This window comes from Myotis lucifugus, unplaced genomic scaffold (genome assembly GCF_000147115.1).
Source record: "Myotis lucifugus unplaced genomic scaffold, Myoluc2.0 scaffold_16, whole genome shotgun sequence".
NCBI classification, from domain to species: Eukaryota; Metazoa; Chordata; class Mammalia; order Chiroptera; family Vespertilionidae; genus Myotis; species Myotis lucifugus.
Genome location: NW_005871064.1, coordinates 1,496,154 through 1,522,267, shown reverse-complemented (window position 1 = coordinate 1,522,267; position 26,114 = coordinate 1,496,154). Strand labels below are relative to the sequence as shown.

At 45.5% G+C, this 26,114-nt stretch overlaps 1 protein-coding gene across 25 annotated transcripts in view; it reads right to left on the bottom strand.

Moving 5' to 3' along the window:
• The window catches only part of LOC102422049 (methyl-CpG-binding domain protein 1), a 41,209-nt gene that overhangs the window by 7,527 nt on the left and 7,568 nt on the right, over nucleotides 1-26,114 (bottom strand). For 3 of the 25 annotated variants that reach the window (XM_023750816.1, XM_014452505.2, XM_014452514.2), the window contains exons 3-19: nucleotides 24,652-24,766; nucleotides 24,388-24,554; nucleotides 24,216-24,298; nucleotides 23,990-24,030; nucleotides 23,474-23,620; nucleotides 23,251-23,379; nucleotides 23,003-23,077; nucleotides 22,757-22,873; nucleotides 22,606-22,674; nucleotides 21,841-22,008; nucleotides 21,222-21,479; nucleotides 20,949-21,137; nucleotides 20,494-20,622; nucleotides 9,812-10,041; nucleotides 7,878-8,051; nucleotides 3,729-4,032; nucleotides 1,805-2,023 (exon numbers count right to left, since the gene is read on the bottom strand). In XM_023750816.1, the coding sequence (XP_023606584.1) occupies nucleotides 1,805-2,023; nucleotides 3,729-4,032; nucleotides 7,878-8,051; nucleotides 9,812-10,041; nucleotides 20,494-20,622; nucleotides 20,949-21,137; nucleotides 21,222-21,479; nucleotides 21,841-22,008; nucleotides 22,606-22,674; nucleotides 22,757-22,873; nucleotides 23,003-23,077; nucleotides 23,251-23,379; nucleotides 23,474-23,620; nucleotides 23,990-24,030; nucleotides 24,216-24,298; nucleotides 24,388-24,554; nucleotides 24,652-24,766 (2,614 nt within the window). Of the gene's footprint in view, nucleotides 1-1,804; nucleotides 2,024-3,728; nucleotides 4,033-7,877; nucleotides 8,052-9,811; nucleotides 10,071-10,493; nucleotides 10,547-11,982; nucleotides 12,057-14,472; nucleotides 15,784-16,610; nucleotides 17,510-18,606; nucleotides 19,288-20,345; nucleotides 20,408-20,493; nucleotides 20,623-20,909; nucleotides 21,138-21,179; nucleotides 21,480-21,840; nucleotides 22,009-22,605; nucleotides 22,675-22,756; nucleotides 22,874-23,002; nucleotides 23,078-23,250; nucleotides 23,380-23,473; nucleotides 23,621-23,989; nucleotides 24,031-24,215; nucleotides 24,299-24,387; nucleotides 24,555-24,651; nucleotides 24,767-26,114 lie in introns of those variants that run through there. The other 22 variants (XM_023750827.1, XM_023750818.1, XM_023750822.1 and 19 more) reach the window with 22 other exon arrangements.

The following is a 26,114-nucleotide window of genomic DNA, read 5'->3' as shown; positions in this document are numbered from 1 at the left end:
TTAAAAATTATTAAGGGCTGAGTCTCACCTCCAGAGATTCTTATCTAATGGATAGTTTTTAAGTTCCCCAAGTGATTTTAATGTGCAGCTAAGGTTGTGAACTGGACTTTATAACAAAGACATTTCTGTTTACTTCTCCATCTTCCATGGTTTTATATTTGTGCTGTTCCATTCAATCTCTGATCTAATCTCTTTTGAGAAAATCATAGACCTGAGGTAGGACTAGCAAGGTTTGAGGGCTATAGCTGTACTATCAGAATGGCTTGTATACACAGTCTCATTCTTACTTAGGAATAAATTTAACAAGAGAAGGGCAAAACTTATACTCTTAAAACTAAGAAATATTATTGAAATAAATTAAAGACCTAAATAAATGAAAAGACATCCTATGTTCATGGATCAGTAGACAATATTGTTAAAATGGCAGTTGTCCCCAACTTGGTCTAGAGATTCAAAATAATCCCTAACAAAATCTCATTGTCTTCTTTGCAAAAATCAATAAACTGATCCTAAATTCACATGGAAATTGAAGGGAGACAGAATAGTCAAAACAATTTGAAAAAGAAGAACAAAGTTGGAGGATTTACATTTCCTGATTTCAAACTCACTACAAAGCTCAGTGATCAAGATGTATAAACATGAGATGCAGCATAAGGATGGACATATAGATTAATGGTATAGAACTATAAGTCCAGAAATAAACCCTCACATTTACTGTCCTTTGATTTTTAACAAAGTGAAAAGACATGTAGGAAATTTAAATCCATATTACTTAGTGAAATAAGCCAATCTAAAAAGGCTACATATTTTATGATTCCAACTATATGACATTCTGGGAAAAGACAAAACTATGGAGATAGTTTTAGGCCAATGAAACTACTCTGTATGGTACTGTCATGGTGGACACATGTCATTATACATTTGTCCAAACCCATAGCATGTATAACACCAAGAGTGAACCTTATGCAGGCTTGAAGGGAGCGCCAACCAATTGATGTGTTTCTCTCACATCGATGTTTCTCTCTCTGTGTCTCCCCCACTCCCATCCACTCTAAAAAGCAATGGAAAAATATCCTCGGGTGAGGATTAACAAAACAAAAAAAACACACACAAAAAAACAAACAAAAGTGAAGCTTAATGTAAACTATGGACCTTGGGTAATAATGATAATAATGTAGGTTAATCAAATGTAACAAATGTACCACTCTATTGGGGGATGTTGATAATGGGGGGAGGCTTTGCATTTGTGGGGGCAGGAGGTTATGGGAAATTTCTGTATCTTCTGTTCAACTTTGCTGTGAACCTAAACTGCTCTTAGAAATAGTCTTTAAAAATAAGACTATATTATAGGAAAAGCATGACACCCTTAAGAGTTCAATACAAATGTCAAAGGAACAGACAGCTAAATGAATACTGGAATGCTTTTCTCTACTCTCCTTGCCTGACAACACTTTACATATCCTTTCATATCACTTTCTCAGTGATGTCCTCCCCAGCTTGCAGGCAGGCATACTCCCTCCTCCTCCTGCGATCCCATCGCCATGTGATAGAGTAGGAGTTCTCAGGATTCAGAGAGCATCTGAATAGACCTGGGGGAGCTTGTTAAAACACAGATTTCTTGCCCCTGCCAGGATTTCTAGATTCGGATTCTGGAGCCTACAAATTTCATCTCTCCCAGATGATGTTAACACCACACTTAGAGTGGCACTGTTACAGTTCATTCTGCATGTGGCTGGCTCCTGTAAGACAGAGCTCAACAAGGAATTTCACCCAGCACATATTAGACACTGAACACACGTCTTACTCTTTTTTGCTTGTTTTGATCAGCCTCGTCCTGTAAGTCTTGCTGCGCCATTTGCACGAGTTTCGTGCTCAAGTCCTGCTCTTCTCTGTACTCCTGCTGAAGACGTTCTATCTTCTCTTGGAGGGCTTTTTGCAAAGTGGTCCTAAGTTTCTGTTTTGTCCTCTGTTTGTTTAGCTTATCCTGCTCATTCTCAAATTTCACCTGAGCTCTTTCATCTTCCTAAGGCAGAATAACAATGAAGATAATTCAGTACAGTTGGACAAAACAAATTAATGCATTTCATATACACACCTGGAATTAGAAGGACTATAAGAAATAAAACTTGCCTTCTCATTGCTGAGTCAGCAGTAAGGCTTTGTGAAATCGCTGTGTATGTAATTATAAAGTAATAGTTGTCAAGTTCAAAATGCAGAAATGTATAAAGAGAAATCACCTTTAAACCTAGTACCCATCACTCAGCACCACTCTCAACATTTCAGTGGATTGGCCTACACTTGACTCTTCTATGCCCATCTGCACATCTAGATGTGGGTGCATTATTAAACAGCAATAGAGTCCAAAATGGAAATGTACATGTCAGCTAAATACGCAAAGCTAAATTTTAAGCATTTTGTTCTCTAAAGTATTCCCCCATCCCTCTCATTTTCTTAGCTTTCTGGCTGGCTTGACTGCCTGGCCAAACAGGCGGTTTTAACTGGGGCACCAATGCTGTGGGGCCTTGTGGGTTTAGTAGAAAATTTGGGACATTAGTCCTCCTGCCAGAGGCAGCTGAAGTCTCCTGAAGGGATAAGTATTTGTCCAGCTGGGGCAGGAGATGACGTAGCAATCAATAGTGAGGATGGGATACAAATCCCAATTTGACTTGATTTAACTGAGATTCATAACAGCCGTGATTACTGGCCTGTGAGAAGGGAGTTATGTATACTAGACTTTTCCACTAATGCCAGTAAATTCAACTGAATTGTAAGGGTCAAATTCGATAAGTGCAGAATCTAAGGAAAAGGAATGGGTATCAAGCATGAAAGCCGGTGGAATAGCAGGCCACACTTTTTTTTAAAGTAAGCTCAACCACATCCGGCGGAAGTAACCAGCCAAATCCAGACTATAAGATAGGAAGGGATGGGATGGGGGAAAACTGTTCAAGATTGAGGGACCTAAAAGTAGTTTGCCATGTTTTGGCTTCACCGGGATAGTTTTAATCTTACACCTGTTGTGCCAATGTAATGAATTTATTGCACCCCCGTCAATCTCAAGTGAATAATAAATAGTCATTCTTTCTAAAAGAGACTTATAACAACCATATTTGGATTCTGATTTAACTATCAAATAAGTTAGACAATGATGGTGTAATGTTGATTCGTGCACAGCAGATGGTTATTATTGTGTTGGATGCTGTCATTGTTTTATTAGACAACCTAAGGGAAAAGAGGTCAGTGCCCTGGCCAAATAGGTGCTGCCTGTTTCAACCGCACACTAGTTGAAAATGCTGCAGTAGGGGCAGCAATCTTGTTGGAACAAAATTATTGATATTGGTGGCCAGAAGGTCACCATAGCTGTTCCACGGCATTTCTTCATAGGATTTGGAAACTGTCAATTTACATATCACATATCAAAGAACAGGGGATGTTGCCGAATTGTCACTAGCCCTCCATAGCACTGCCCATGACTATCCCATTTCACCTCCCAAAACAGGCAGCTGCATTTTGCCTCCTTTCGCAGATAAAGAAATGGAGCCACCGTAGTGAAGTAACTCGCTCTCTGCAATGGGAGGGCACTATTAGCTGGGCCTTGAAATCCAAGGCTCTGATCATGCTGCCCTGTGAACCGGCCCAGGCCATCAGGCACACTGTGCAGCCACAGGCCTGCAACCTGGTCCTGTGACCACGGAGTGATCATCCTATGACCAGCATTTTAAAAGGCCCACCACAAGGCGCGCCTCCTCTTCCTTCAGCCGCTGCGCTGCCTGCCTTCTCGCGTTGATGTCGGTGAGCTGGGCATTCAGCCCCAGCCGTGTGTTCTCCACTAGCTTTTTCTGTCTCCTCGCCTCTTCCGCTTCTCGCCTTTCCTTGGCTAATCGGTCTTCCTCCCAGAGCTTACAGAACATCTGCTCTTCCACCAGTTTTTGCCTTTTCAGCTCCTCATTAAACGCAACCTGTGTTTTCCGCTCCTCGCACACCTTCTTCTCATGGATAGAAAGCAATTCAGTGCGGAGCTCCTCACAGCGTTCCCTGAAAGGAGAATTTTAAAGACAAAACCTTCATGAGACATGGCTCTATTTAGGCACATACCTGAAATAGAAAAAGTCAAAGATCTGGATGTAGGCCATATGAGCAGAGAAAACATGTGACGAATGGCAGGGAGATAGGCACCATGATGTCACAGACAAAATACGGGCACTGGGTCAGACAGAGCAGGCTTTGAATCCTAGTTTTGACATTTCCTGTGTGACTTTGGGTTGAAAATTTGACCTATCTGAGCTTTTTTTTTTTTTTTTTTAGTCTTTTAAGGTTCTGGTAAGGATCAGAGATAACAGATGTAAATGCCTGGTAAGTACTAAGAGCTCAATAACTGGTAACTATGATTATTACTACAGGGGAAATACTACAATATTACAAGTGGACGAGGCTTTGGTAGAAAGAGACCCCACATGCACTTCCAAGGAAAGGTCATCTGTGACCACATAGATGAAGGCTTCCCCATCACCCCTGGGCTCCCGGCAGGGCACATGTCCACCGAAGGGGTTTCGCCTGAGCTGCCTGTGCACACCCGGCTATGTCACCATTCAAGAAGACATGCTCTCACCATAAGTGTTTAGACTGTGTCCTCTCTTTCAGTCTTGGTTATTCAAATTTCTTCAAAAGTTCTTCATTGAGCCCTGTGATAGTCAACAATGTCTACACTTCAGAATTACTTAGGGATATTTTCAAAATCCTACTCCCCACTTCTTCCCTTCCTCCTCCCAGACCAGACTAGGTAAAACAGAACACCTGGGGTGGACACAGGCCTCTGCAGTTTGTCAGAGCACCCAGGAGGTTCTGGCATCCAGCCGCGCGAGGAGACCCTCTGACTGAAGGCAATGTTTATAAACATCAAGTCTTCCTGGTTTCTAAATCAGATTCAGCACCAAGAAGCTGAAGTTGGAAAATGGGCTCAATATAGAACTTCTGATGAAATTTTAATAGCTAAGACTGAAAGAAATAATGAAGTCTAAACTCTCATTGCAAGAATGGTCAATACTTCTATTTTAATGATAACAATCACTGATAAAAGTGCTTTACATGGTACTTTCACGCACGAAATCTTGTATCACCCTCGTAAGTATCTTTTAACTCAGAGGTAGCAGCAAGAATTACCTCCATTTTAGAGTTAAAGCAGGGAGCCTACGTGTCTTCCCAGGAGTAGTAATACTATCCGCAGCACTTACTGACTTTTAATTTGCAGGCACTGTTCTAAGCACTTTACAGGTATGGAGTCTTACCATCTTCACAACAACGATGTCGCAGTGAACATTACTGCAAGTTCATTTCCATCGTTATGATCAGCCCCATTTACAGATGAGAAAGAGGAGGCACGGAGCAGTTAAGCATCATAGGTCAGTTCATATATTTCATATGTGGTAGAGCTGGGAGTGAAAACCTGGCAGGCTGGCCTGGAGTTTAGGTTCTTTGGTACCTCATTGTAAGAGTACATACATGTAAAGTGCTTAGAACAATGCCTGGCCAGTAATTGACAGACACAAGTGTTCTCACCATGCATCCTAGGGTATTTGTTTAACAAAAACACCCAAAACAAAACAAAGCTCAAAATTGCCTACTTTAATCTGGGGTTCAATCGCTCATTGTGTATAAATACAGAACACTTAAAATAAAATCACAAGCCCTAGCTGGTTTGGCTCATTGGATAGAGCGTCGACCTGGGGACTGAAAGGTCCCAGGTTTGATTCCGGTCAAGGGCATGTACCTTGGTTGCAGGCACATCCCCAGTAGGGGGTGTGCAGGAGGCAGCTGATCGATGCTTCTCTCTCATCGATGTTTCTAACTCTCTATCCCTCTTCCTTCCTCTCTGTAAAAAATCAATAAAATATATTTTTTTAAAAAATAAAATAAAATAAAATTACAATGTAAAAATCGCAATGTACCAAGAGCATGCTCCATAAAAGAAGTATTGATAAAGTGGGTTTCATCAAAATTAAAATCTTTTTCTCTGTGAAACACCCTCTTAACAGAATAAAAAAACAAACAAAACAAGCTACAGACTAGGAAACAATATTTCCAAACTACATATCCTACATAAAAGACTCATATCCAGAATAAATAAAGTACTCTCAAAACTTAATAGCTAATCCAATTAGAAAATGGGCAGAAGAAATGAAGAGACATTTCACAAAGAAGATGATCTACAGATGGCAAATAAGCACATGAACAGTTGTAAACATCACCAGCCTTTAGGGAAATATATGAATGACCCATTGAAATTCACTTGCTAGTGTCCCCTTTGTCCCTCACAGCATCTTCTCAGCAGCCAGCAGGGAGTGTCCAAGTCCAACCAAGGACAGGAGATGAGGCTAAACTTCAGAAAGGCCAGAAAATCCAAGTCTGATCCTGTGTTGGTTACTACAAGCTTGAAAATCTAGTACAGTGACTATCTGTGGAACTCAAGTTACCATCTTCAAGATGGGGAGTGGCAAGTTCCTTCTGGTGATATGCATGACTAATCTGGTTTTCTTCACTGCCCTTCTTTAGCAGCTCCCCAAGCCCTGAAATTTCCCATTCAGGGAAACAGCATATTTTCAGTTAATCATGTCAATACTCAGACAAAATAAAACTTGGTACTATATAAGTTTAAGTGGCTAAGTCATAACTTGTTTGATTCTTTGAGTATTGTAATACTTTAATTAGTCTTAGCCGTTTAATTTACTTTGTTAGCAGCTGTATCTGCAATTTGTATGCACTACTCACTGCAATAGCTTACTTCTCCTTTGGGCCTCTACTAGGAAGATATAGGACAGTCTATATGATTAATAGAAACTTCATGGCAGAAAGAGAAGAGATGGCAAAAGCTTTATCTCTGAACTATGTCTCGCCCTAGCTGGTTTAGCTCAGTGGATAGAGCATTGGCCCATCTCAGGTTTGGTTCCTGGTCAAGGGTACGTACTTCAGTTGCAGGATCGATCCCCAGCTCTAGTCAGGGTGCAGGCAGGAGGCCACAAATCAATGTGTGTCTTTCACATCGACAATGTTCTCTCTCTGTCTCTCACCCTCCCTTCCACTCTCTCTAAAAATCAATGGAAAAATGTCCTCGGGTGAGGATAAACATCAATAACAAAAAGAACCATGTCGTGATCCCTCCACATGCTTGGTTTTGCTTCTTTCTAACATCTGTTGACCTTTGGATATCTCACCTATTCAGATTTCTTGCGCTGTGAAAAATGAACTCATGTATTCCTTCTGTATTCTACCATACTTTAAACTCAGAGTTTGCATTTTACTTTATCTTGGGCTATCCTATATAATAAAGAGGTAATATGCAAATTGACCCTCATGCCATAAGGCCGTCACAAGATGGCAGCGCGCACAGCAGGGGCGAGGCAGCAGGGGCGGGGCCAGCAGCCGCTCTGTGCAACTTCCACCAGGGTTCCTGGGGCCCCACAGGGGCACAGGGGTCCCAGCGGCCGGAGGCGGGGCATCAGGGCGGTACTCCAGGACTCAGGCCATCTGGCAGCACGCCAGCCACATGGGGCAGGACTCCAGGACTCAGGGCGGTCCCATGGCACTGGACGGGGGGGTCCTGGGTCTCGCACGATTTCGCGCAACAGATCACTAGTAAACAATAACACTGTATTTTATGCTTGAAATTTGTTGAGAATAAATATTAAGTGTTCTTAACTCTAAACAAAACAAAAAATCCCTTAGTGCCTGCATTTTGCAATGATGTGTATATAATTACCAAGATTTAAAGGTACTGGTACAACTACTGTCTATAACCTCTTAAAGCTACACTCTACTGTACATTAGCAATCTTAAGTCTTTTTTAATACACAGATTTTGTGTGTGTGTTTTTCTGGCATTATTACCTGAATTGCTGGTCTAGCTTTTCAGCCACAAAATCTTGCCTCTCTTTTTCTTTCTTCTCTCTTAATAATCTGGTTTTATATCTCATTCTTTCTTTTCTCTCTTCAATTGTTTCTTCTTTCAATTGCATTTCAGTAAAATACTCATTTTCTTCTGATGCTAAAAGTTCACGGAGCCTGAAACAAAATGACCCAAAATTTTTTTTTTAAATTAAAACTGTGATGCCACATACATCACTTTACAAATTTATTTTTATTTTGTTAAATTTTATTTCAGAAGTACATGTTTAATCATAAATTTCACGAGAAGGAAAAGATCATTGCATCCTTCCATAAAATAAAACTAGTTGTCATTTAAAGCAATAAAGAGAGCTCGACCAGAGTTGCTCAGTGTTGAGCGTCAACCTATGAATAAGGAGGTCACAGTTCAATTCCTGGTCAGGGCACATGCCTGGGGGCTTGCAGGAGGCAGCTGATCGATGATACTCTCTCATCTTTGATGTTTCTATCTCTCTCTCCCTCTCCCTTCCTCTCTGAAATCAATAAAAATTTATTAAAAAATAAAGCACTGGTTGCAATAGCCCTGTTGAGGTTGCAACTGCCCTGGTTAGGTTGAAACGGCCCCTGTGAGGTTGAGACGGCCCCGGTGAGGCTGAGACGGCCCCAGTGAGATTGAATCGGCCCTGGTGAGGTCGAGACGACACTGGTGAGGCCAGAACGGCCCCAATGAGGTCGAGACGGCCCCGGTGAGGTCAAGATGGCCCTGGTGAGGTTGAATCAGCCCCAGTGTGGTTAAGACGGCCCCAGTGAGGTTGAATCAGCCCCGGTGAGGTTGAAACAGCCCCAGTGAGGTTGAAACGGCCCCACTGAGACTGAAACGGCCCCGGTAAGGTTGAAACGGTCCATGTGATGTTGAGATGGCCCCTGTGAGGCTGGAATGGCCCCGGTGAGGTTGAGATGGCCCCAGTGAGGTTGAATCGGCCCCAGTGAGGTTGAGACGGCCCCTGTGAGGCTGAGACGGCCCTGGTGAGGCTGAGACAGCCCCGGTGAGGTTGAATCGGCCCCAGTGAGGTTGAAATGGCCCCGGTGAGGCTGAAACGGCCCTGGTGAGGCTGAAACGGCCCTGGTAAGGTTGAAACAGTCCATGTGATGTTGAGATGGCCCCTGCGAGGCTGGAATGGCCCCGGTGAGGTTGAGACGGCCCCAGTGAGGTTAAATCGGCCCTGGTGAGGTTGAGACGGCCCCTGTGAGGCTGAGGCGGCCCCTGTTAGGCTGAGGTGGCCCCTGTGAGACTGAGACAGCCTCTGGGAAGCTGAGAAAAATACATGAACTCATTCATTTATGGATAATAAGGACCATTATAGACTGATGAACAAAAATGGATACAGAGGCAGAGCAGCATTGAGAAGACTGTCAAACTACAGTGGGAACCCTGGGGAAGGTTGGGGGGGGAGGGTAGGAGATCAACCAAAGGACTTATATGCATGCATATGAGAATAAGACACTGGGAGGTGGGGGGAGACAGGGGAATGTCAAGGGGGGGGAAAAGGAGACATGTGTAATACTCTTTGTAATACTTTAAGAAATAAAAAAAAAGAAATAAAAGTGAAGCATGCTAAAAAAAATAAAGCACTGATCTGTGCCATATTTTATTTGATCACATATAGATGTGATATGTAATGTATATCTTTAACAAAAGGAAAAATGAGATATTAATTAAAGTAACAAAATATAAAATAATTATTATTTTGCTATCATGATAATGCAGGTGATTATAAGTAAAAACATAAACAAGCAATAGTTATTGCTTTGGCAGGAATATGAATATCTCAGCCATGATTCTTACTATAATATTCACTTGATTTTTTTTGACAGGTCAGTCTCAAGTGGTTTCAGGATTATTTCATAGTCTGGGTCACCAGGCTTGTGAGCCTTACTTATTTCGTCTTTCTTCAGTGTTGATGATAAATCCTTGCATGGCATCCTTCATTCTTGCTTTCACAAGACTGCCCACAAATTTGCGATTATTGTGCTGGAACCAGTCAACTTTCAAGCGTTCCCGCTCTATGGACTTAATGGAATCCAAAATAGCATGATGTTTCTGATAGTTGCGTAGGATTCTTTCCAGTTGTTGCTCAGCCCTTTGGCTTTCGGGAGGCTTGGCTCTCTGAAAACAAAGAACAACTATCACTTTTGATAGATCCAAAATCAACAGCATATTTTCAGTTAATCATGTCAATACTCAGACAAAATAAAACTTGGTACTATATAAGTTTAAGTGGCTAAGTCGTAACTTGTTTGATTCTTTGAGCCTATACTTAAGATCAAATTCGTCTCAAATATTTCTCAAGTGCCATTTGAGTAAAAGTTCATAGAATTATAAAGTAAAAAATTTGAATGGGATGCTAGAGATTATCTAGTCAAATCAGAGACATTAAGTGATTTGCTCAAGGTGCTTCAAATAGAGCAGACCTGGATAGACCAAGAATTAGAGGTCTTCCAATTCTTGACTTGATCTTGCCACTCAGTATTCTACTATTTCTCTGGGCAGACAACATAGTTACCACCATAAAAACACTTTCAATTAAAAGAGACTACTAAGTAGCTGTGACCAGGTACCTTATGGTTGGAGCATAGTCCCAATATGCTGGGATTGCAGGTTTGATCTCCAGCTAGGGCACAGAGAAGAAGGAACCAATGAATGTATAAATAAGTTACCAACAACAAATCTCTCTTTCTCTCTCTCTCAAAAATCAATTTAAAAAATTTATAAGAGGCTGCTACCTAAGTACAGGTGACCCTTGAACAAAACAGGAGCTAGGAGCACACAGTCAAAAATCCACATATAACTTTTGACTTCCCCTAAACTTAAGTTGTCCCTTGGTATCCACAGGGGATTGGTTCCAGGACCAGCCCCCCACCCCTCGCCCCGGCCTCCATCAAAATCTGTGAATGCTAGTCCCCTATAAAAATATAAAAAATTAGATCAATGCATAGTTGGCTCTCTGGACTCCAAACTGTCAATCAAAAATTGTACAGGGCCCAGCTGGTGTGGCTCATTGGTTGACCATCCACCCATGCACCAAGAGGTCACTGGTTTGATTCCCTGTTAGGCTACGTGCCCAGGTTGCGGGCTCAATCTCCAGTGGGGGGCGTGCAGGAGGCAGCAATGGATATTTCTCTCCCTCTCTCTTCCTCTCTCTCTAAAATCAATAAAAACATTAAAAAAATAGTACAGGTGTTTATTGAACACCTGTATGAGTGGATATCATGCAATTCAAACCTATGTTGTTCAAGGTCAGCTATACATAGAATGTATATAAAATAAGTTGTGAGCCCTAACCGGTTTGGCTCAGTGGATAGAGCATCGGCCTACGGACTGAAGGGTCCCGGGTTTGATTCTGGTCGAGGGCATGTACCTTGGTTGTGGGCGCGTCTCCAGTTGGAGGTGTGCAGGAGGCAGCTGATCGATGTTTCTCTCTCATCGATGTTTCTAACTCTCTATCCCTCTCCCTTCCTCTCTGTAAAAAAATCAATAAAATATATATTTTAAAAAAATAAAATAAAATAAGTTGTGAGAAGGAAGAAAGGAAGAAAGTGGGGGAGAAAGGAGAGAACTAAGGAAAAGTAAAAAAGAAAAGCAAAACCGGTGGTAAAACTTTATTTCTATTTCTATTGTGCCCAGGAATTTAATGCAAGGGCTATGCTCCTGACATTTTGGGTAACTTAGATTTCTGTAAATATGTTCATTTTACACAAACATCCACTAAAAAGTTGGAAACGCACACACCATTTTGAATATATATTGATACATTTAATAAAATCACATGGAATATATCTTTTTCAATTCTGTATTCCTGGCATTGAACATAATGCTTACCACTGTCAGGTTCTCATAGGAAGGAAAGACAGAAAGAAAAGACAATGTTTCTGGGTGGGCTTGATACAATTTCTGCTCCTCCTAGGGCCACCATTAAATCCGCGGTCTTGAGCTTTGTACTTCCAGCTAGTTTTATCAAGTCAACCTTATGTGAGTCATGACACTCTGGGGTCCTGATTCACAGCAACAAAACTCAACTTACAGCAGAGAGTCAATCTTATCACTTACACTTAGAACGTCATTGTCAGGACTACCAAAATACAAGGTTGGGTCTTGGTAAAGGAGTCTTCTGGAGAAAGAAAATCAACATCTGTAGAAGTTTGATGAAAAGATTAAGGGTTCCGGTACGCAGATAGACACTTAGGTTTAACTGAACAAGATAAGGCAAGGTTGAGATGAGCTAGAGACAGAACATGATGTCTGAAGTAATATGGGAATTAGCTAATTCAGAATTATTTAGAGTCTGGAGCCAGTTAACAAATTACTGTTCTCTAATATGTATGGCATTTTAGAAATGCAGCTTCAGTGTCAACAAAACAGAGCAGGGTTGAAACTACACCTTGGACTACACAGAATACACAGAAACTCAGGTTCCCAGTAGACATACATACAGGCTGAGAACAGCAACCAAGTTCCAAGACCATCAGGAATCAATTGTCTTGGCAAGAACCAGGCCCTGAGGCACATTTTGACTGAAGAAGGGAATAGGGTTAGAGGATAGTGAGAAACAGCCAGAGCAGTAGCCAAGGAGCCAGGAAGCCTTTTAAGGCTTGGGGCTTGCCATGCAGGACTCTGTGGCCAGAAAGGACCCATTCTCTGGATGAATAAACTATGATCTGGAGTTCTCTAACAAGATGATGCCAATCCATGCACAGTCTTATCGTTAATCAAAACTGTCACTGCTTAATAGAAATATAATGTAAACCAGATCTGTAATTTAACATTTTCTAGTAGCTGCATTTTTAAAAGTAAAAAGACACCTGAAACTAACAAAATAATATTGAATGTAAACTATAATTGAAAAATAAAATTAAAATAAAAGAGTAAAAAGAAACAGGGAAATTAATTATAATAATATATTTTATTTAACCAATATATCCAAAATACTATCATCTCAACAGGTGATTCTAAGCATATTTCAAGTGATCAAAAGTTATGTGTAGACACTGGACTCTAAACCATGCTAAAGGCAAGCAAAAAAGGATTTTATAACTACCTTGTATTTTCAAGGTCACTGAAGGCTTTTGTTACTGTAACATCTCACATTATAGTTTCTAGTATTACAGTTTACAGTTTAATCTCTTAAAGAACAATGTCTTATATTCTAGCTAGGATTCTGGCCTCTACCCCTCTGTCCATGATCAGAATAAATGTCCTCCTAAAAAACTATTTTGAGAAGTGAATAACTGGGTTCCTAGGAGGCACTCATCAAACAGTGGCTCATTTCGGTTTTCCATTACTTCAGACATTACACCTTTTATTGCTTTTTTTCTGGTGTAGTTGTTTAGCACCCAAGTCTCAGCTCTGGTGGCTTTTATTCTTCTCCCACAACTCTGCAACTGCTACCATCCACATTTCTTAGCACAGACTCTGATCTTTTCCTTTCTATTTTTCTATAAGCTCCAAGTGTAAGCTCAAAGCATTACATAGGCCTGCTTCTCTGGTCTGGAGGTAATCTGGTGGAACAGAAATTCCTACTGTTCCCAACACAAATAGTGGCACCTGACCAATGCACCAGCCCCTCAGCTCTGTGTTCTGATACCAAACCCAGAGTAGGTAAGTTTCTGTCCCTGATGAAGCCTGTCTATAATTAACTTAAACCCTACAGTCTGTAGAAACTCCAGTGTACTGATTTCCAGGCCCAATCCTACAGTCCTTGGACTTAGAAAAGAGGGAGCAGGTCTATAAATGGACTGATAATTGCTGTGTGCACCATGGAACATAAAATTGTATCCTTCATTATCCCTGATATTTCCTCCATAAAGTGTCCTCACAACTGTAGCATATCACGATCTACTGTTAACCTTTTATGGTTTTCTGCATGAGCAAGTTGTTTCTGCAATTAGATAATAAGCAACTTGAAGGCAGGGATCAGACTTCTGTTGAAGAGTGAACCTCCCAGGGTCATTGTATCTCCCACTTTGCTGTGCATGCAGGAGGCACTCAAGCAATACCTCCATAATTGCCTAATTACATATGGAAGTTTTCTAGCCTGTTGAAATACAGGTGCATGGACCTAAGACCAAGCCAGCTTTCCAGGCAACAAACCCTCCTGTTTCCATCCAGGCCTGCAGGGACACTTCTGTTACAGTTGAGTTTGCACAGAAGGGCTCTATAACCCCTGGCAACCCCTCACAGCCCAACACCCCTTCCACAGACAACCGAATCACCTCCGGCCCAGACCGATTTCCTGCTGCCTGACCTACTGCCTTTCCCATGACGCACGCACCACAAATCGCAAGGGACGACGACAGCCTTTGGGTGTCTTGGAAACTAAAACTCCTCAAGATCCCAAGTAGTAATTCTCCCAATACAGAATCTAAATATTGTAACAAGCAGGGGAGGGGGAGGAGGGACGGAATACCCAAGCGAAATTGCAGGCACCAGTTTTCCTGAGCCCCCGCTGGAGGCCAGATTGGGCTCCGCTAGGTCTGGAGGCCAGATTGGGCTCCGCTAGGTCTGGAGTGCTCGAGGATGCAGAAAGCAGTTGGGGCCCGGGAGTGGGGCCCTTAACCTCCCGCTGTACGATGCCAAACCGCTGGCTGTACATTTTCGAGTCTCCCCTCGGGATAGTGCGGCGTCTGCCGCAGTTCCCTAACGGTGCAACCTGCAACCGGTGGAACCAGCTTCGGAGACACAGATGTCCCGTTGCCATGGTGAGCCTCGCGGGGCAGGTGGGTGGGGCGGAAGTTGATCCTGTCACCATGGTGACCATAGACACCGGGACTTGCGACTTCCTCTGGAAGCGGATAAGCTGAGTCTACGAGGGGGCCCTCACCACGCCCTTGATCAGGTCTCCTGCAGACCTCGCCCTTTTCCTCTAGGCTTCATCAGAGTAGTAGAAAAAAGCCTCTTTTACCCGAAGTGAAGTCGAAGATCTAATAATATTCCAATTGGCTTTGCTATTTATATCCTGTAACCAGTCGGTCTAAAAGCACGAGAAAGGTTAGTGGACATTTTATGGGAAGGTTATTAAATGTTGTGGCCATCCTAGGATAATCTTGATAACGTAAATCATCACAAGACCTCCTGGTATGTTTTTGTAGTTCTTGACAGTAATTTGCAAAGTATTTTCACACATAGATGTTTGAGCCTCACGAATATCTTACAGGTTAACGGAACAGCAGGCATTATCCTCATTTTACAATAAAGGCTGAGAGCCGAACTGCCTCGTCAGCCTGCCCAACCAGTAACGATAAATCTGTTACTAATGAAATCTTATTACTCTGGGCACAAACCAAGAGTTAGACTTGGGGTACTCTCGGATGGGGGGCAGACCAGATGGGCTGGTAGTGCAGTGATAGGAATGACTGGGCACCATAAAAACCAGGAGTCTGAGTCAAGGGTCACATTGGACCAAAGTCAGGATGTGTGGATTAGATGTGCAAGTAAATCAGGCCCTGAGAATCCGGAGCCCAGGGAACCTGGAAGGGGCCCTCAGCACAGGTGGAGGCTGTATTTCCAGCCAAGAGCCATGTAGTCAATACCTTAAAGCCAATTAAGAAGACACTTTGCTGCTCTCACTCTAAAGTGGGGTGGACACAGAACACTAGAATATATAGATTACAGAAAAAAATCAGTACCTAGCCAGTCACTGTCATGTAACAATAACCAGAGCACAATTATTGTGCATACCATTTCAAGGCTTCAATTTACTGTAAATTAACATTCCTTAATCACTTGTAATCCACCCCCTTCGGATTTTGTATATGGTACGTTTCTAGATTTAGATTCCATTTCCTGAATTGCTGGTTCAGCTTTTCAGCCACAAAATAATGTTTCTTCTTTTTTAATAATCTTTTAAAATAATTTTTTCCTATACTGCTTCTTCTTTCAATTGTAGTTCAGTAAAATACTCATTTTCATTTACTGCTAAGAGTTTACGTAGCCTGAAACAAACAGAGAAAGAAAGAAGTTAGATGGTCGTCTCGGATCCCTGGACCGAGTCCTGAGGGCCAGCTAGTTCTTTGACCTTTCAGTCCCACGGGTGCCTGGTCACCAGCTGGTCTCCGGACACCAAATCCTTGGGAGGGAATGAAAACACCCTCAGCCAGGCAGGGACGTTTGGGAAAAGCAGCTGAGATTTGGGGGTGCCTCAGGCACCCCGAGGTCATAGAGCCCGGAGGATCCCGTCTGAGTTTTGGTGACAGGGGGAAGCTACCCCTGGGTGACACCCGGCCGCCCTGGAACGTCCCAAGCGTTGGTCCTGAGCTTGTCGTGCCGCACCCTCATCATAGGCAAGCCCCGTAATTTAACTCCAGTTCGGTTTTGCCTGTTTTACCACAATTTGAATCAATTTCCCTTATCCGGGTGGAGGCCACACCCCTGGTCCGCCAGGTCCTGCAGGGGTGAGGGGCAGAGTTCTTGGGGCCCAGGTGGGATGACTGCGGTCCCACGCCCAGGTGGGCCTATTCCGAGGGTGGAGGAGCCGGGCTTGACGCGGTGAGCCTGGGCATTCAGCCAAACCCTCATGGAGGCCTAATAGAAGTTACTTGCCCAAGGTCCTTGGTCAGAACCTGACCTTTATCTTGCCACCCACTATCCCACTTTCTCAGAGGCAGTCAACGCTGTTACCATCACCATGACATTCCCAGAAGATACACTAAATATATGAATCAGTAAATAGGACAACAAAAGTCATTTAAAAATAATTTTAAAATAGAACAGATTAGAGACAAAAACTATATTATTTCCAATTCCTATTGGGCCCCAACAAGGTTCATACAAGGGCTATCCTCTTGATAGTTTTCTGAATTCTACAAATTTCATGAAAGTTGTAAATCCATTCACCATTTGCAATACATATTGATGTATTTAATAAAATTGCATGGACTATATCGTTTTCATCCCTGTACCCCAGTACTAAGTTCTCAATAGTGACAAAGAGCTGAGACCCACATTTCTACTGGGTGGGTTTGACGGAATTTCTGTATTGCTGGGTCACCATGAAATCCATGGTCTTCCTTCCACTTTGCATTTCCAGCAATGTAGCTTTATGGAGTTATCCTCAGGTAAGTAGTGAGACCCTTTGGAGCGGATTCATGACAGGGTGGCTTAGTGATGCGTCACGTTGACTAGCCTAGGTTTCCCAGAACTCCCTTCCCCATACGCTTCCGGTTAGAATGGGCCACAAGAAACATTTTATGTGCTAACTGCAGGGAGAAGTGAAACAGTAGCATGTTGTTTTTAATCTTTGAAAGTTGGTGCAGGAGCACCAGGCACTGTTGCAGTTCACACGTTGTCATTTATCTGCTGGCTGCCTCCTAGGTGTGAAGTAACAGGTCTGAGGCTGCTCCACCTCTCCAGGATCCTCCTCCAGCTTCTCAAATTCCTAGGCCAGATGCATATTTAACTCTGTGGTGAAGGGCACCAGTTTCTTCTGCAGGACACCCACGTCATCGAAGTTGGAGGTGGTGAGTGACATGGGTTCCAGGCCATCTGCAAGGGGGGTCCAGCTTGTGCTTGTGGGCGCCAATGTGTCCTCGGTCTCCCACATTTACATCCATCTTCCCTTCCCGAATGCCTGCCCTGCAGACTTCAAGCTCCAGCATTAGATGCAAAGACAACAGCCTTACAGAGACTGTTTAACCTGCTCCCACAATTGCGTATGGTCAAATACCTATAAATCCCTTAATATACATATATATATATACATATATACATATATATAAATATACATACATACATATATATAAAATCTTTATGTCAGTGGTGCTGCTTTTCTAATTGTACCCTGATACACATGATAACCAGATTCTTATTTCATCAGTCAGAATACCAATCAAATCAATTTCACATAGGACATCATTGTCAAAATTAGCAGAATACTAGGGTTGGGTGGTTGGATCCTGGGAGGAGCAAAACAATAGCAGAAAATTATCCAGTCAACTCTGGCTGAAGTAGGTGGGACAGGCAAAGAAAGGAGCAGAAGAGGGTGGCAGAGAGCTGTATCATGAGTTACAGTAGGGAAATAGCTAATCTACATCTGAATTATTAAAGCTGCAAGGCTGGAACTAGAGTAAGGCAAGGGATGCACAAAAGCTACAAAATTTAAGGGGCACACACTCAGTCCTGACCTTGTAAAGCTGGCTAAGTAATGATCTCATGTCTCGTCACTTCTAGCACTATGAAAAATATTGGACAGTGAGGCAGGCTGAGCCAAGACTGGCCCTTTGACAGGACTTGAAGCAGAAACTCATACTCCTAGTAGACGGGCTGAAAGCAGAAACCAAGCATGAATGTCAAGGGGCAGGGGACACAAGTAGTCAAGAAAGATGAGCCAAGCTGACAGTTCTACTTGGAAGACTGCTTTGGCTGAAGAGGAAGAGGGAGGGAAACGCAAAATGGACAGCAGCCAGTGTGGAAGGATACCCTTAGGGTTTGAGGAATCTTACGCAACCCCAGAGACCTGGAAAGAACCCAGTCTCTGGATGCACAGGTGCTCTAACAAGGTGACCCAAGCACACAGCCTTGGCACCCCTAGACCATGCTAGAGACAGCAGTGTAAAGGATTTGTTATGCTTAAAATTAATCCACCCTGTTTTTGGAGTTGCTGGAAACTTGTTACTATATTATTACACATTACTGAACTCAGGATTACAGTTTATGGGTTAGTGGCTTAAAGAACAAGGCTTTTACATTAATTAATGGTTTAATTCTAGACTCTATCAATACTAGCTGTTTGACATTGGACAAGTTATTTGATTTCGGAGTCTGTTTTTCCATCTGCAAAAATGGGCACAATCAGTCTTCCTGAAAAGACCATTCTGAGAAATAAATGGGTCCATAAGGAAGAACTCACCAGATTGCAGTTCCTTTCCTTATTTATTCACATTACATTTTCAATTGCTGTCTCCCTGAGGAAATGTTTAGAGACACTGCCAGGTCTCACCCAGAAGCCATTTAATAGTTATGAAGAGGGCTGGTTTAGCTTGTTTATGGTGGCTCTAATTCTATCCCCCAGCTCCAACACCAGCTCCTCCACCCCTAACAGTCAAACTTCTTGTCATGTTCAGGCTTCTGGGATTTGCACCATTTAGAGCAGATGCACCAACTTTCTACTTTCTCTTCCTTTCTTCCTTACTTCCTCTATAAGCTCAAAGGACTGAACAGGCCTGCTCCTCTGGTTTGGTGGTGTTTCCAGTTCCCACTGATTCCTACACAAGCCCTGGCAATCGCTTTACGGTCCAGCCTCTGAGTAGGTCAGTGTTGTCTCTCATAAAGCCGGTGTGTAAATTTCACCTTGAATCCTACAGTCTGCAGAAGCCTCCAGTCTACTGCTTTCTAGTTCCAGGTTTTTTAAGGTCCTTGGACCTAGAGAAGAGGGAGCAGGTCTGTATGTTGAATGTTTGCTATGTACAAAATGGAGCATCACAAAACCATTTCCTACTCTTCTTCCCCTTATTTCTTCTCTCTCTTCTAAAATCTTCCATTACAAACAGCACATCACTCCCTTCTTTGTGATATGTAATGATTTCATGCATAGGGAAACCGTTTCCCCAGTTAGATTATAAGCTCCCTGAAGGCAGGAATACTCCTGAAAGACAAGCCTTCCATGGTCATTGTATTCACTGCTATTCTCACCCACACTGCAGTGTATCCAGCAGGGACTTAAATCAGTAGTTCTGTAATTGCCCAAGTGCAGATGGAGGGACTTCTGGCCTGCAGAAACTAGTTTGTAGGAACAAAAGAACCCAGGTACTGAGGTCAATGGTTTATGTTGTCTATGTCTGGGGCTCTGTGTGGGGCCTGTCAACATTCTGCAGGAAGCAGCACTCCCCGTCCTCTCACTATCCCAGTCCTTATAGGCACTTAGCCTTCATCCTGTTGCCAGGCGTGCAGGGACAGTTCTGCACAGCAGATGAAACTGTTAATAACCTCAACAGGCCCAGGAAAGGCTCAAGAAACATAGCCTAACCCCCTCCACAGAGGATGCTCCAGGAGGTACAGGACTAGTCCAAGATCACACACTTGTGTGTCAACCCAGATCTCCTACTCATCCACCACTGTCCAGCCACCTGGTCATCTCTTGGAGACTCTAAAGGTATTGAAGGCCCCAAATGATGATTCTCTGAGTACAAATTTAAAGTCTGACTCCTGCTGGTTTTTTCTTAGGGACCAGGCTTTCTTTCCTTTTTTCTTTCTAATCTCATCACAGGACACCAAGTCCTCTCCCTTGACACCCCCCACCCCCCCAAGATAAGCCCTGACCTGGACCTCAGGAAATCTCTAGGGGTCTACACATACCTCCTCACTGATCATGATCAACACAGTGTGGGGCCTTTACCTCCTACTGCACCATGCCAAAATACTCAAGGCCCACATCTGACCGGAACCCACCCCATCCCCACCCCTCACTATACGGGGCACACCTTGGCAACCAGACTGCTGTGTCCCGAAGACGGGTTCCACCCAGGCTGAAAATCTCCGTGATCTGGGGAAGAATTAACATCATGGGTCAACATGGCTGGTTGGGTTAAAACTAGGTCAGGGCAGGGTGCGGTGTCCCCGAGCACTGACCACTGGCGTGCCAGCCCCTCCTGCCTCCTCTGGGGCCGAATCAGAGGCTGAGTCATCCTTGCTCTTCTCTTTGTCCTCCTCAGGGTCAGGTGGCTCTTGCTTCACACGTGGCAGGCCTGAGTCTACTGCCTGGGAGAGGTGGGAAATAGGCAACAGTCAGAAAAGCAAGGTTGGCCTAAGGAAAGAGTCTCTTATTGGCCAACCTGTCACTGTGCTCATAAACCCCACTTCTATCACACTTCCGCACAGAAAAACCATCTGTCTAAAAAATTTTTTCCATTCCCCACAGATTTCCATTTTTTTCTATTAGCTGGGCAGCAAAGCAGGCAGAGCCTGGGGAAGGCAGAGTAATTCTGTGGAAAGGCTGCAATCAGCACACCCATTGCTCTGCTCAAAGAACCACCATCACGGCTCACCATCACTCTGCTCACAGATCACCCATCACTGAGCCCCACCTTGCTGGGGCAGCCTCGCAGCAATACGGGAGAGGTCAGGATGGCTCTGCCTGGTGTCCAGTCTTCCTGAGCATCCACCTTCTCTTGCTTCACCTGGGGTAAGACCACAACCCAACTCAGGCCAGGGCACTGGGCCCCCTGTGTGAAGGAGGATTGCAGCAGACTTGGTCCCAGCTTCCCGGAACAAGGCTGGATAGGGTTGGGAAGGGCAGGATGAGGTGGGGCCCTCACCTGCAACAGGGGTTCTGTGGAAGCTGGGGCAGGGCCAGGTACCTGCACGGGACTGCTTGCACCCTCCCGTAAGAACACAAGGTCAGTGCCAGGCGGGGGCAACACAAAGCCATTGCCTGCTTCCTGTTTCACTGGAGTCTGGGCTTGGTTTGGTCGGGCTGTGGGCGTGCCCGAGGGTGTCTTCAAGGTATGGCCCACACGGGGCCGTCGAGTAGATCCAGGCCTCTTTCGACGAGGGTAAGGTGGGGGTGACACTGCCCCATCCTCAGACCCTGACCAGACACTTGGCAGCAGGCGCTTCTGTGAGAAGAGGTTGGGTGTTATGGCCACCTATAGTGACCTGACCACACTACCCTGCCCTGACCAACAAGCCTGCGGATCCCCCTATTAGTACCAGCAGAAAATCTGCTTATATGTGAGCCCCTTATCACTGAGCCTGCTTGTCTCCTGTTACCAGTGCCAATGCCACCCAAATTTCTCATTTATATCGGCTCGATGTCTACTAATCCTTGACCAAACCCACTGCCCCACTCACCCCTCTGAAGTTGCAAGACCCATCTGGCCTGTCCCACCCCACATACCAGGTCAGTCCACCATTCCCAGGCACTGGGGGACCCGGCCTAACCTATCGTGCCCACCTGACCCTTCCTGCCCCACCCACCATGGCAAACTGCAGGCATTGGCGCCAACGACACTTCTGGCGCTTCTGGTTACTGCCCCCGAATTTGGGCTTGTCGAAGCAGAAGTCACAGTGGCCACAGTCCATCCGTCGCAGGCAGGCTGCACAGGCCCCACACTTGCGGTTCTGCCGGCGGTTTGTGTAAGGTTGCTGGGGGACAGGGGAGACAGGGGTACTGTTGTTAAGACTAGTACAGTACTGTTCCTGTTGCTCCTCCACTAGCCCCATGGGAGGGAACTGGATGCACAGTAGTCTTAGCCTGACTCCCACTAGTCACATGTCAGCATCTGCTAGTCACACCACCAGGCACTATCACTGTACCAAAAAACCTCTCGTTACGATTAGCACTGTGACTACTCCAACACAGCATCCATTACTCTATCTGCCAGTCCCCACTAGCTACCAAGACAAGGTCTCTGACCTCCCCACCTCCAGTAGGATTCTGCTGACCCTCGATTAGCACCTACCACACCTGCTACGTCTACTGACCCTATGTGAACTCTGGTCATTGTGGCAGCTTTTTCTCTTTTAGCCCCACCAGAATGTTACTTCATCTGACATTAGGTACTATCACTGCACCTGTTGATCCCATAGTAGTCTCTCCCCATTGTCTGCTTATCCCATACTGGTACCCATTACTCTGCCTTGCTCTCCCCCTATTAGGCCCATTGCAGCATGTGCGTCTTTGGGCTTAACCAAGTGCCTTAGGAGAGTCTAGACTTGTCCAGGTAAGATGGGGCCACTCACTAGCTCGTCCTCGTCTACACAGTAATAGATGAACTCAGCAGGTGATGAGGGGCCCAGGGCTCTGGGGTGCTGCAGAGGCAAATGGGGTGGGGTCATGTTAGGTACTGGGTGAGATTAGGGTTGTGCCTTCCCCCACCCTCTAGCGCCTCACCAGCTCTGGGGACTCTGGAGGCTGAGGTGGAGGAGGCGGAGGTAGTGGCTGGGTTCTAGGACGCCGCCGGGCAGCCATCTTGGAGTCGCAGCCTCCCCTGCGGCGGCTACGCTTACCCTAGGAGAAAGCCAAAAAAGTACATCAGTTTAGGCACGGTGGCACCAGGCAGACACAGGACCCTCCCCCCCCCAAGGAATGCAGAAAGCATGCATGGGACAGACAGGCAGTGTGGGATGGGGCACTCACAGCAGGGGGAGCCACAGCTAGGGGAGGGCGTCGTTGACATCGCTGATGGTGGCGACGCAGGCGATGAGCAAGATGCTGGCAGACAGGGGCAGGTAGGTAGAGCCAGGAAGGTGAGAGTAGGGAAAGGAGAAAAGAAGACATGAGGTGGGCAAGGCCAGGTTGGGAGGAAGCAGCAGCAAGTTTAATAGCAGAATGAGCTCTGCCCCAGCCCTGGCCCCACCAGCACCAGTCCCTCCAGCCTGACTCACTCGTAGACAGCGCCGCTGGATGCACCTCCACTGGCGCCTGAGACCAGGGCGGGGAGGGCGAAGGCAGACTCGGCAACGGCCACAGTCCTCTCGGGTCTGGCAGCCCCGGCATACTCCACACCCTCGGCTCTGTTGGGGGGCCAGAGGCATGATGCAAGGGGCTAGGGCTAGGAGGGCCAGGGGCTAGGGTTAGCCTTGGGCCCACCCCACCTGCCCAACCCACCTTTTCCACAATCCTGAGGCACCGTCTCCGCTCACACTTGCAGAACAGCCCTGAGGCCACATCATGGGGCAGCTGCAGGAGGCAGGTGGAACAGGCCCCGCAGTCCTCCGTTACCCGGCAGGCTGCACACTCTCCGCAGCCCACACGCTGCAAGGAATCGGTGGGGCAAGGTCACAGACTTAAGCAGAGTGACTCCAGGAGCACTGCCCCTCAAGAGTCTGCTGACCCTACGTTAGCTCCCATCGCCATGTCTGCTAGTCCCCCATGTGCTTCATCACTGTACCTGATAATTACTGATTAGCCAACATCATTGAGGCCATCACAATGTCTACCATTCCCATTAACCTCATCTACCAATATCCTATTAACACCCATTACAGTCTGCTGACTGCAGCTAGCTCCCTACGAAATAACTAACACCACATGGATCCATCACCATTCCTTCAGACCCTCCCCTACCTCCCATTACATCTTGCTCCCACCACTCACTTGTGAGGAGGAGTAGGTCACGCTTACCTTAAACATCCTCTGCTCCCGGTTGAAAGCAATTCTCTGCGCTGGGGAGGGGGGGGAAGCAGGGGGAGGAAGGTAAGAGATGAGGAAAGGGAGCATTAGATATCTGACCTCATCCAATGCCTTTGCCCTGACATTCACCATTCAATGTCCAGCCTGACACTGGTGTCCTAGACTGTCACCAGAACTATTCCGGCTCCTATCTCCCCGTGTCCTAGGGGCCACTCACCTCTGCAGTCCTTGCACAATGTCTTGAGCCGCTGCCTTCCGGTACCATCCCCTGAGAAGCTGATTCCACAGTTCTCACAGTGCCTGGGATGGGAAACATGAGTGTGGGGCCCTGAGTATATACTCCCAACCACAACCTTCACCCACTGGGCTCACTTTAGGCCAACACTCACCCAGGTGCAGGGAGCGAAGCTGGGGCCGTGTCAGCATCAGCCTTGGTTTTAGCCCCTGGGGCCTCCTTTCTGACCTCAACCCTCTTGGATCCAACCTGACATTTTCGAGCTTTAACAGGCTTCGAAGGCTTCTTCCGCTTCCTGCTGGGGAGAGCCAAGGATTGGGCCTGGAAGTAGGAGCAAGGGCAGGAAGAATGTAGGTCAGTGGGTGGGTTTTAGGTGGCTCAGCCCCCCTTGCATCTGGGTACCCACACTGTGTAGCACCTTAGGGGCTGGATAGCACAGGATGCCTTGTTTGAAGTCGAAGAGGGTGAGGTCGCACGAAGGACCCAGGTATCGAATCAGCTCAACTTTGCTTCGGATCCTGTCTCCTGTGGGGCTGGAGGTGGGCCAGAAGTGATTGGTACACAGGTGAAGCCATTGCCACTCCACCCACACAACTCTCCCCTGAGAGGTGGACAGGCCTGCAGGGCTGGTGGAACACAGAAGGTAGCGTGGATCTGCTTGGCCAGGCCCTACCCCAACTAACCCTCAGTAGCAAGAATATTAAAGGTATATAAATAGCAGCAGATATACAAACATTAATTAATATAAATGCAAATGAATGTGCACGTATTTATAACATATAATACCAGTGGTATTCTATATAAGTTAAAATAAACACAAATAGGAACACAAATACATTAAGTAAAATGTAAATGTGTTAGCAGTATATACTAAACACACAGACAAACAAACTTATGTGAGAAACAAATGTTTAAAAATCTACATAGCCCTGGCCAGGTAGTTCAGTTGGTTAGAGTGTTGTCCCGATATGCCAAGGTTGCAGGTTCAATCTTCAGTGAGGGCACATACAAGAAGCAACCAATGGCTCGGCCGGCATGGCTCAGTGGTTTAACATCGACCTATGAACCAGTACATCACAGTTCAATTCCTGGTCAGAGCACATGCCCAGGTTGCTGGCTCGATCCCCAGTGTGGGGCGTACAGGAGGGAGCCAATCAATGATTCTCATCACTGATGTTTCTATCTCTCTCTTCCTCTCTGAAAGCAATAAATATAATCCTATCTAATAATAGAGAAACATGGTTAATTAACCATAACTTCGCTACCCTTCCCATTGGATATCAGCAAGATATGCAAATTAACTGCCAACAAAGATGGCGGCCGGCATCCAGGCAGCTGAAGCGAACAGGAGGTTTGCTTGCTCCAGTGAGGGAGGAAGCCAAGGTTCCCCGCCTGCCGCCGCCCAGCTCTGAGCTCCGGATGCAACAATGTTGCAATTATAGAAGCTAAACAAACCCAGAAACCTGCTTTCAGCCGCCAACGGGCTCAGAGCTTAGAGCGCCAGTGATGGCAACAGAGTTTCAATTATAGAAGCTAAACAAACCCAGATACCTGCTTTCAGCCAGCCACAGCCTCAGAGCTGGAGCCGGCTCTCAGCTCCAGTGACAGCTATAGAAGGTAAATAAATCCCAGAATAAAAAAAAAAAAGAAAAAAAAAAGAGGCTGGGAGCTTCAGTTGCTCGCCAGCCTGAAAACGGCCTTCAGCTCCTCACCCAGACTGGCCAGGCACCCCAGTGGGGACCCCCACCCTGAAGGAGGTGTGATCAGCTGCAAACAGCCATCAGCCCGTCATCCAGGCTGGTCAGGCACCCAAGCGGGACCCCCACCCTGATCTAAAGACCCTTCAGGGCAAACCAGCCAGCCCCCACACATGCACCAGGC